Here is an 11,827-nt window from a genome sequence, read left to right as displayed (position 1 = left end):
CCCACTGTAGACAGAATGGGAGCTGCATCCAAAGCGCACGGAATAAGTGACATGCTGCTTTTATGAATGCACGGATTCAAAAAAGCATCGTGCGCACGTATCATGCACAATCTTCATAGAATGTGCTGGGGACGCAGGACGCATGCAGTTACGCTTCAGTGCTATACACAGCGTAAATGCATGGAATTACGCAACGTGTGCATGAGCCCTAACATCAGCCGGTGACCTGGCAGTGAGCCAATGCGTACAGCGCCTGAACCCCCACGGTCACCATGATTAAAATATGCACAAAGAGCAGCAGGAAAAAACACAAGTGAAAAAACGCACAAATGCAATAAAAATGCGCTTTTTTCAGCTGCTCTTTTTTTTCTGCCAAAACAGATTTTCCGCACATAAAAACGCCCTGTGTGAACATAGTCTTTCAGTGATTTTTTTTTCCTCCCAGAGAAAGCAATGAAAAAATGCTGCAAAAAAATGGCAACAATTGCAGAATTTTTGGTGAAAAAAAATAACTTTATTAAATATATTGTGTATGCAAAGAAGACACGTAATCTGCATCCTAAAAACGCTGCAAAAAAAAAAAAGCAGCAAAAACTTGTCTTTTCAACAAACAGAAAAACAGAGCAAAAAAAGCTGCGTGTGAACAAGGCCCAAGCGTTTTTTTCTGCTTGTCTGATGCCTCGTTCGAAGCGTTTTTCCCTCAGGAGCCTCCACAGAGGAATATGGCGCACTTATTTTTTTTTCCCACCGGCGTTTCTCAAAAACTGGACTGCAAACAGGATTTACATCCACAAGCATTTTTAAGAGATTTTTCTAGTGGAAAAACCTTAAGAAAAAACCTCAAGAAAAAACTCCCTGTCTGTACATTCCCTAAAGGGTTGAATAACGGTCTTCATTGCCGCTTGTTTATGGCTGTCTCCATGGAAACGAATGACTACTTTGTTGCACCTGCACAGACACGCTTCGCTCTATGAAAAGGTTTGGCCTCTCTCGGTCGCCGTTGTTTCAGGTGTGACGTAGCAAGGAGTGGGCGTGGCTGTCGTCTGGCGCCCCGTCAGTGGCCGGACGCTTCCGGTGTCGGGCTGGATCTCATTCGTTGTTGACACTTTATTGTTCCCAGGTGGTGAACAGAAGGATGCGGCGGTCCTGAGCCTGGGCCTCCGAGCAGCCAGCAGCATGTCCTCCGGCCGGCAGTCTCAGCAGCTCCCCGGACCGGGAGGAGGGGGGACAGGCCCGTCCTCGTCTTCTTCATCCCCCGTCCCGTCCAGCTCGTCTTCCTCGGCGGGGCCGCTCAGACCGGTGGCCTCTAGTATGTCCAGGGTCGGAGTGACGGGGAACGGCTCAGCGCTGACCGTGAGGCCCGTGAGTTCTGGCCCCAGGAAGAGGCCTCTCTCCACCCCTCTGTGCAACGGCCTCATCAACTCCTACGAGGACAAGAGCAACGACTTTGTGTGGTGAGAGCCTGACCCGACCCCCTGCGCTCTGCGAGGGCGGAACTACAAGTCCCAGCATGCACTGCTGTCTGCACCGACTGCGTCTGGTGCACAATATGCGCAGTGTGAACTGCTCCCTAGTGAGTGAACACTTTCTGCAGCCTGCTGGGAGTTGTAGTTCTGCAGACTACTGATCCACATGAGTGTTGCTGTGGTGGGATGTTTTACTGTCTAATCTCAGCAGTTCTGGGTGAGGAGCGGCGCCAGACGCTTATGTCTCCCCCTATAGTGATAACGGCACGCCTCTGGTGCTCATCATGGCTGTAGATGCGCGTTCTCATAAGATTTTCTTTTGCTGCTTTTTCTTGTAAGAGTCTGCGTTTTGTATTGATGCACAGGGAAAATCTCCACTCGCTGCTTCATAGGTGGCAAATCCAGGTGGGGGAAACCTCGGGGTCTGCGGGACGTGACTGACTGCTTCACAGGGAGTGAAAGGAGGGGTCCGGTGAAGAATCGGGTCTGGGCAAAAATCAGTGGAGTCCTCCACCTGAGAGCTGCTGAGTACCACAGAGCTCCCTGCAGGAGAATGAGCTGACAGCGGGGGCAGTCACGCTAAATGTGCAGTGCAGGCTCAGCCTGGCCAGGGCATCACTAGGAAGGGACAGACCCCATAATTTGGCAAAGGAGACATTCAGCAGGAGGCCCCAATACGCAGTGTAGGGTCACCCGGCCAAAGCATCACTGATCCTTACAGACCCCATAATTCGGCAGCGGGAAGCAGTTAGGGGTCCCGATACACAGTACGGAGTTACCTGGCCAAGGCATCACTGACTCGCACAGACCCCATAATTCGCAATTAGGAGGCCCCGATACGCTATTAGGGTCAGCCTGGAAAGACCCCATAATCCGGCAGCGAGGGCTGATACACAGTGCAGGGTCGCCCGGCCGAGGCATCACTGGGAAGGGACAGACCCCATAATTTGGCAAAGGAGGCAGTCAGCAGACCACGATAAACTGTGTAGGCTCAGCCTGGTTGAGGCATCACTAGTCCCAGACTTACACAGACCCCATAATATATATATAAAATTTCATTCATTCTGCTCTTGTGGCAAGCACGGCAACTGAAACATTTTGGTGTTTTTATTTAATGTTATTATTTTCATGTACCGTTTTAGTGGATTTATAATTTTATCATTATAGATCGGCCCTTTATGAACTGTGGATATGGCTGGTGATTCCAGTTTTGTTCTTAAGCAAAGATCACAGAACTGGCACTCCATGGTCACTTTGTAGGGTGAGGTTTGATGACGTACGCTTGGACAAGGTCGCACCAGGGAATCTGTTACCAGGTTTTCAGGTTTTTGCTCTCCCCCCCACCCCCCCCCCATCTGAGAGCAGCATAATGTAGGAACAGACTGTTTCCAGCGATGAGTCACTTACTGAGCTGTTTGCTATCATTTTGATAAATTCAATGTTTTCTCTGCTGCAGATCTAAAAGTTATACAGAGCTCAGGAATATGCTGGACTACCTGCAGCACGCAAAGTAGTCCTGTAATGATAATTTGCTGCTGATTACATAGTGATTTTATCAAAACTACACTAAGCAGACCAGTAAGTGACACATTGCTGGAATCAGGATCTCTGCTCCTATGTTATGCTGCTTTCAGATTAGGTGGAAAAAACCTGGTGACAGATTCCTTTTAAATGTCACTATCGGAAATTACCAATGGTATTGAAATGGAATCTGTCAGTGGGAACAGCCTTCCTAAGCAGTCTATATGGGTATGCAGGTCATAGGAAGTTTAACAAAATGATACCTTGATAGCTGCAGTCCGATGTCTTATTCCAGAGAAATCCACGTTTCTCTCAATATGTAAATGAGCTGTTAAGCTCTATGGGCCAGACACGGAGCTCCCTGAGAATCTGCCTCCACAGCTTATTTTAAATGAAAATGGGCATTACCAATGTGAGACATGTAGATCGAGAGCTGACTGTCATTCATTACATGTCTCACACTGGTATCGTCCAATTTCTTTTATAATAAGCTCTGGAGGTAGATTTGCAGGGACCTCAATGTCCTGCTGCTAGATCTTAACATCTCATTTACATATTAAGAAAAACATTTACTTATCTGGAATATGTCATCGTGCCGAAGATATGAAGAAATCGCTTTATTCAACTTTCCATGACTTACATGCCCATATAGAGAGTTTAGGAGGGTTGATCCTACTGACAAACTCTGACCACGGCTGTATCACACAGCCGGCATTTGCCCTTTTGTGACGTCATCGCAGCTCCTGAGCCTGCACCCGCCACGTGATGTAATAATACAGCATGGAGGCTGTTTAAAGGGGTGGACTGTTTGTCATTCCTTTTTATCAATTAAAAAAAAAAAATCACTTTGTGCACCTTTTCCAGTTTTTTCTTTATGTATTGTCCCTTGATGCCCTCCTCTTTTCCTTACCACTCAGAGCAGCAGAGGACATGGGCAGCAGTGTCAGGAATGGTGGAGAGCTGGTATATTTGTGTGTATAATATTATTTATTTTGTTTTAAAATTATATATATACAGTGCCTACAAGTAGTATTCAACCCCCTGCAGATTTAGCAGGTTTGATAAGATGCAAATAAGTTAGAGCCTGCAAACTTCAAACAAGAGCAGGATTTATTAACAGATGCATAAATCTTACAAACCAACAAGTTATGTTGCTCAGTTAAATTTTAATAAATTTTCAACATAAAAGTGTGGGTCAATTATTATTCAACCCCTAGGTTTAATATTTTGTGGAATAACCCTTGTTTGCAATTACAGCTAATAATCGTCTTTTATAAGACCTGATCAGGCCGGCACAGGTCTCTGGAGTTATCTTGGCCCACTCCTCCATGCAGATCTTCTCCAAGTTATCTAGGTTCTTTGGGTGTCTCATGTGGACTTTAATCTTGAGCTCCTTCCACACGTTTTCAATTGGGTTAAGGTCAGGAGACTGACTAGGCCACTGCAACACCTTGATTTTTTCCCCTCTTGAACCAGGCCTTGGTTTTCTTGACTGTGTGCTTTGGGTCGTTGTCTTGTTGGAAGATGAAATGACGACCCTTCTTAAGATCCTTGATGGAGGAGCGGAGGTTCTTGGCCAAAATCTCCAGGTAGGCCGTGCTATCCATCTTCCCATGGATGCGGACCAGATGGCCAGGCCCCTTGACTGAGAAACAGCCCCACAGCATGATGCTGCCACCACCATGCTTGACTGTACGGATGGTATTCTTGGGGTCGTATGCAGTCCCATCCAGTCTCCAAACGTCATGTGTGTGGTTGGCACCAAAGATCTCGATCTTGGTCTCATCAGACCAGAGAACCTTGAACCAGTCTGTCTCAGAGTCCTCCAAGTGATCATGAGCAAACTGTAGACGAGCCTTGACATGACGCTTTGAAAGTAAAGGTACCTTACGGGCTCGTCTGGAACGGAGACCATTGCGGTGGAGTACGTTACTTATGGTATTGACTGAAACCAATGTCCCCACTGCCATGAGATCTTCCCGGAGCTCCTTCCTTGTTGTCCTTGGGTTAGGCTTGACTCTTCGGACAAGCCTGGCCTCGGCACGGGTGGAAACTTTCAAAGGCTGTCCAGGCCGTGGAAGGCTAACAGTAGTTCCATAAGCCTTCCACTTCCGGATGATGCTCCCAACAGTGGAGACAGGTAGGCCCAACTGCTTGGAAAGGGTTTTGTACCCCTTGCCAGCCTTGTGACCCTCCACGATCTTGTCTCTGATAGCCTTGGAATGCTCCTTTGTCTTTCCCATGTTGACCAAGTATGAGTGCTGTTCACAACTTTGGGGAGGGTCTTAATTAGTCAGAAAAGGCTGGAAAAAGAGATAATTAATCCAAACATGTGAAGCTCATTGTTCTTTGTGCCTGAAATACTTCTTAATACTTTAGGGGAACCAAACAGAATTCTTGTGGTTTGAGGGGTTGAATAATAAATGACCCTCTGAATAAACTTTTCACAATTTAAAAAAAAAAATAAAAAAAGAAATAACATTCTTTTTTGCTGCAGTGCATTTCACACTTCCAGGCTGATCTACAGTCCAAGTGTCACAATGCCAAGTTAATTCCGAATGTGTAAACCTGCTAAATCTGCAGGGGGTTGAATACTACTTGTAGGCACTGTATATGTATGTATGTATATGTGTGTATATATATATATATATATATATATATATATATATGTATGTGTTTTTTTTTTTTTTTTTTTTGTTTTTTTTTTCCCCCAGACCACATTAGGCTAAGCTTTCTAAGTAAATGGGGTTTACAAGCTTTTTAAAGACCTGCACTGCCATGTTGGGCCATTCGAGCTGCTATGGGGTCAGGTTTGCGCACAGATGCCGTGTTAGTATAGTTGTCTGATATTGGCTCAAGACCCACATTTCCCTTCTACCAGATCTGATTTTTGTCCATTAATGAAAACCTGCCCCTCTCCCCCTGAAGTGTGACACTGGTGTGTTTATAGTGTACTGGGTCAGGGTGTTTCCATTAATGAGCAATATCCTGTTTGCTTCTCGGTTTCACAGCGGCTCCTTCGTCCTGATCCAGATTACACATCCCTGGCGTGTAAGGAGTTAAGTAACATTGTGTGTTCACAAGAATCAGAACAATTCACGTTGTATTGTTCTCGCTCCAGATTTCAGGCAGTTATTAGCGTTGATAAAGTTTTCTATTGGGAGCCGATGTTTGAAGCACTTCATTCAGTACTATGGGGCGGCGCTTTATCACTGTCACTAGTAACATTAGCAGCTCGCTGGCCCCTGCTATCCCACAACGGGCTCATTTACACCTATTCAGCTGCGTAAATAAACGGTTTAAATGGCAATTTACTATTGTGCTGCTTTTAGTTTTTGGAGTATCTGCACATTGGTGCAAAGTCGTAACCATCAGGCTGCTTGGCGCTGTCGGATCTATGGGGCAGCAGCCGCGGATATAAAACCCCTGTATCCTGCATTAGGAGTATTCCCAGTTATTTTACTTGGCAGGTGCATTTTTTTTTTTTTTTTTCCGTCCCAAATAATCCTTCTGTTCAATGGATTCACACGTAAAGGGAATCTGTGACTGGGTTTTTGCTTCCCAGTGTAAAGTATGATCTGAGACCCTAATTCCAGCACTGTCAATGCTGTAGTTTTGATAACTGAGAGCAGACAGAACAGATTATGAGTGCTTTATAACCTCCCACATGATCAACAGTATTCTGTGTATCCTATGCATAGGCAGAAAGCTGCTAATCAGTGGTGTGGGAGGGGTTATACACCGCTCATGTATATGGAGGAATAACATGCGGAGCTCATCACTGAGAAGACAAGCAGAGCTTCAGCAGATTATCAAAAGTACAGCAAGAAGCCCAAAAAGTGGCATCCCGCTGAAATCGCGGTGTATAAAACTGTAGACGAGTCAGTCTTAGACCCCCTTTACACGTGAGTGATTCCGGTACGTATGACGTCCGTTTTTATACGTACCGGAGACACGTACATATGCAGACCCGTTAAAATCAATAGGTCTGTGCCCACATCAGTGTTTTCACAAGGATCGTATCTGTTTGGAGCACGTGTGTGTCCGTGTGCTTCACTCGCATGGTGACATGTCTGTTTTTCTACAACAGCACTGATGTCACATGGACCACACACTGCTGTGATCCGTGTGAACGCAGTATGACGTACCGGAGAAGTCGTGTGTCCTTGAAATAAAATAATTTTCTATATTCTTCAGCGCTTCTGTCTTCGATGCTGCTGTCACTTGCTTCTGGGTCCTGCTCGTTATGCCCATGCATGTTTTGCTGCACCACGGTCCTACAAGCGACAGCAGCGCCGGGGACAGGGAAGTATAGAAATTCCTGCTATGCGGGACGGTACACATGTGCCAAAATCACGGCACATGGAGGGGCAATATGCACCTTTAACAAGGCTGTGCCAAACAGCGTTACCTCCAGCACCTTCCGTTACCTTTTAGCCAGAGAAGAGAAGCTCCTGCTCAGGAGGATTTGGACTGTAGGACGTCAGCCGTAGATAATAATAAATATTAATTATTTCTTTGTCGCTCCGTTGGGAGACCCAGACAATTGGGTGTATAGCTTCTGCCTCCGGAGGCCACACAAAGTATTACACTTAAGGGTATGTGCGCACGTTGCTTTTTACCTGCTTTTTTGCTGCTTTTTCTTCTGCGCTGTTTAATGCCAAAATGGATGTGTTCTTCTATTCAAGCAAAGTCTATGGGAATTTGGGTTTCTTGTTCACACTATGTTGTTCAAAATGCTGCCTTTTTGTGGCAGAACTTTGGTCAAAAACTCAGCTTTGTAGTGCAAAACCCAAATGGCAAAAACAATTGACATGTTGCTTCTTTGAAAAGCTGAGTTTTTGACCAAAGTTCTGTCTCAAAAAGGCAGCATTTTGAACAACATAGTGTGAACAAGAAACCCAAATTCCCATAGACTTTGCTTGAATAGAAGAACACATCCATTTTGGCATTAAACAGCGCAGAAGAAAAAGCAGCTAAAAAGCAGGTAAAAAGCAATGTGCGCACATACCCTAAAAGTGTAAACCCCTCCCCTCTGCCTATACACCCCCCCCGTGCATCACGGGCTCCTCAGTTTTTATGCTTTGTGTTGAAGGAGGCACACATGCACGCAAGCTCCACAATTTAGTCAGCAGCAGCTGCTGACTATATCGGATGGAAGAAAAGAGGGCCCATAACAGGGCCCCCGGCATGCTCCCTTCTCACCCCACTCTGGTCGGCGGTGCTGTTAAGGTTGAGGTACCCATTGCGGGTACAAAGGCTGGAGCCACATGCTGTTTTCCTTCCCCCATCCCTTAGGGGCTCTGGGTGAAGTGGGATCCTAATCGGTCACCAGGCACTGGGACCGTGCTCCCTCCGCAGCCCCTGGGTGAATCTGCTGGACAGGAGACCGGGTATCGTCAGGGACAGGCCCTGCTCCTCTGAGGTACTCTGTGTCCTCTTGGGGACGGCGCATAGAGCGCCTGTCTAAAGGACGCTGCAGCAGCTGCTGGTTGTGTTTGTGCGCCGGGACTACCGCGCTGACCGCGCTTGTTTGCCGGCCGCGCTTATAACTTTAGTCCCCGGCTTTTGCGGCCTAGTACCGCATATTCCCGCCCCCGGGCCTGCCAGTCAGGGGTAAGGGCGGGACGCTGCACTGGACGTCAGCGGTGAGGGCTGGAGCATACTTGGTATCCTCCTCCCCCCTCACTGAGCACCGTGGGGCACCAGATTCCCGCACTTTCTAAGGCACGCCCACGGCTCCCTCCTCCTCTCAGAACGCTGGCAGCCATTCCTATCAGCACTTCTGACGCTGGAGAACTTCAGAGGGGAGACAACACCGAGCTCCACAGCTCTGGGAGGCCCAGGCAGGGAATCTGGTGGTCACACAAACGCTGAGGGCGGTCAGTAAGCAGCACCTGTTACTAGGTGCTTGCCCCACTGGGTGCCGAAGTGTATATTTATATGCTTATATTGTATACATTTACTCTGTACGGCCGCAATAGTGCTTTGGCTATATACCCTCTCTGATTGCTCTAAGAGGAGACAACAGCATGTCGTCCGCAAAAAGCAAGGGTGCCAAGGCACAGGCTTACTTTGCAACCTGTACCTCATGTGCGGCTATGCTACCTGCAGGTTCCACCTACCCTCATTGTGTGGAATGCTCGGCCCCTGTGACATTCACTCAGCCGGAGCCTCTGCCACTGGTGGGACCCTCGGCCCAGGTGGAACAATCGGCTGCCACTGTCCAGGTGACAGGGACAGAGTTTGCAGTATTCGCTGACAAACTTTCTGAGTCTATGGATAAATGGTCTGCTAAGATACTAGAAGCTTTGCAGTCCAGACCTGTAACACAGGCCCCGGGCACTGTTGAACCTTTTCCCTCAGACCCCCCTCGGTCGGCGCAGCAAAGTGCTCCTGGGGCGACTCATAGGTCCCACGGTGAGGACTCTGACACGGACCGCAGTCCCAGACCGGCTAAGCGGGCTCGCCGGGAGCTTCCCTCGACTTCATCACAGTGTTCAGGGTCTCAGCATGAGGACTCTCTGGAGGATGAAGCGGAGGTGGCAGATCAGGGCTCTGATTCTGACGCCGCTCTCAACCTTGATACACCTGAAGGGGACGCCATAGTAAATGACCTTATAGCGTCCATCAATCAGGTGTTGGATCTTTCTCCTCCAACTCCTCAGATTGAGGAGTCAGCTTCTCAGCAGGAGAAATTCCATTTTAGGTTTCCCAAACGTACACGGAGTGCGTTTCTTGATCACTCCGACTTCAGAGATACAGTCCAGAAACACCGAGCTTTTCCAGATAAGCGCTTTACTAAGCGCCTTAATGACACACGTTATCCCTTCCCCCCTGACGTAGTCAAGGGTTGGGCTCAGTGTCCCAAGGTGGATCCTCCAATCTCTAGACTGGCGGCTAGATCCATAGTTGCAGTGGCAGACGGTGCATCACTCAAGGATGCCACTGACAGGCAGATAGAGCTCCTGATGAAATCCATCTATGAAGCTATCGGCGCGTCCTTTGCTCCGGCATTCGCAGCCGTATGGGCACTCCAAGCTATCTCAGCTTGTCAGTCTGAGATTAATGCAGTCACACGTGCCTCTACTCCGCAGGTTGTGTCCTTAACCTCTCAGGCGTCGGCGTTTGCGTCCTACGCCATGAATGCTGTCCTGGACTCTGCGAGCCGTACGGCGGTAGCATCCGCCAATTCGGTGGCAGTCCGCAGGGCCGTGTGGCTACGTGAATGGAAGGCAGACTCTGCTTCCAAAAAGTTCTTAACCGGTTTGCCATTTTCTGGCGACCGCCTGTTTGGCGAGCAATTGGATGAAATCATTAAACAATCCAAGGGAAAGGACTCGTCCTTACCCCAGTCCAAACCAAACAGACCTCAACAACGGAAGGTACAATCGAGGTTTCGGTCCTTTCGGCTCTCAGCCAGGTCTCAATTCTCCTCGTCCAACAGGCCACAGAAGGGTCAGAGGAACTCTGATTCATGGCGGTCTAAGTCACGTCCTAAAAAGACCGCCGGAGGAACCGCTCCCAAAGCGGCCTCCTCATGACTTTCGGCCTCCCCAAACCGCATCCTCGGTCGGTGGCAGGCTCTCCCGCTTTTGCGACGCCTGGTTGCCACATGTCCAAGACCGATGGGTGAGAGACATTCTGTCTCACGGTTACAGGATAGAGCTCCGCTCTCGTCCTCCGACTCGTTTCTTCAGAACATCTCCGCCCCACGAGCGAGCCGACGCTCTTCTTCAGGCGGTGAGCACTCTGAAGGCAGAAGGAGTGGTGATCCCTGTTCCCCTTCAGCAATGGGGTCACGGTTTTTACTCCAACTTGTTTGTGGTGCCAAAAAAGGACGGATCTTTCCGTCCCGTTCTCGACCTCAAACTGCTCAACAAACACATGAAAACCAGGCGGTTCCGGATGGAATCTCTCCGCTCCGTCATCGCCTCGATGTCCCAAGGAGACTTCCTAGCATCAATCGACATCAGGGATGCTTATCTCCACGTACCGATTGCACCAGAGCATCAGCGCTTCCTGCGTTTCGCCATCGGGGACGAACACCTTCAGTTCGTGGCGCTGCCTTTCGGCCTGGCGACAGCCCCACGGGTCTTCACCAAGGTCATGGCAACAGTGGTGGCAGTCCTACACTCTCAGGGACACTCGGTGATCCCTTACTTAGACGATCTCCTTGTCAAGGCCCCCTCTCGGGTGGCATGCCAACACAGCCTGAACATTGCTCTGGAGACTCTCCAGAGATTCGGGTGGATCATCAATTTCCCAAAGTCAAAATTGACACCGACCCAATCGCTGACATATCTCGGGATGGAGTTTCATACTCTCTCAGCGATAGTGAAACTTCCGCTGGACAAACAGCGTTCACTACGGACAGGGGTGCAATCTCTCCTTCGAGACCAGTCGCACCCCTTGAGGCGCCTCATGCACTTCCTAGGGAAGATGGTGGCAGCAATGGAGGCAGTTCCATTTGCGCAGTTTCATCTGCGTCCACTTCAATGGGACATTCTCCGCAAATGGGACAGGAAGTCGACGTCCCTCGACAGGAACGTCTCCCTTTCTCGGGCAGCCAAGGCCTCCCTTCAGTGGTGGCTTCTTCCCACTTCTTTGTCGAAGGGGAAATCATTCCTACCCCCATCCTGGGCTGTGGTCACGACGGACGCGAGTCTGTCAGGGTGGGGAGCGGTCTTCCTCCACCACAGGGCTCAGGGTACCTGGACTCAGCCAGAGTCCTCCCTTCAGATCAATGTTCTGGAGATAAGGGCAGTGTATCTAGCCCTAAAGGCGTTCCAGCCGTGGCTGGAAGGCAGGCAGATCCGAATTCAGTCGGACAACGCCAC

The 11,827-nt window shown here is 48.9% G+C and overlaps 1 protein-coding gene across 1 annotated transcript in view; it reads left to right on the top strand.

The window, feature by feature from the left end:
* Nucleotides 1-1,020: 1,020 nt before the first annotated feature.
* COP1 (COP1 E3 ubiquitin ligase) overlaps nt 1,021-11,827 on the top strand; it is a 244,101-nt gene continuing 233,294 nt past the window's right edge. The window contains exon 1 of the mRNA XM_075322136.1: nt 1,021-1,454. Within this exon, the coding sequence (XP_075178251.1) occupies nt 1,177-1,454 (278 nt within the window). The 5' untranslated portion in view covers nt 1,021-1,176. The remainder of the gene's footprint in view (nt 1,455-11,827) is intronic.

This window comes from Anomaloglossus baeobatrachus, chromosome 8 (genome assembly GCF_048569485.1).
Source record: "Anomaloglossus baeobatrachus isolate aAnoBae1 chromosome 8, aAnoBae1.hap1, whole genome shotgun sequence".
In the NCBI taxonomy this organism is placed as follows: Eukaryota; Metazoa; Chordata; class Amphibia; order Anura; family Aromobatidae; genus Anomaloglossus; species Anomaloglossus baeobatrachus.
The sequence above is the reverse complement of the archived record's forward strand: the minus strand, read 5'-3'. Positions and strand labels throughout refer to the sequence as shown.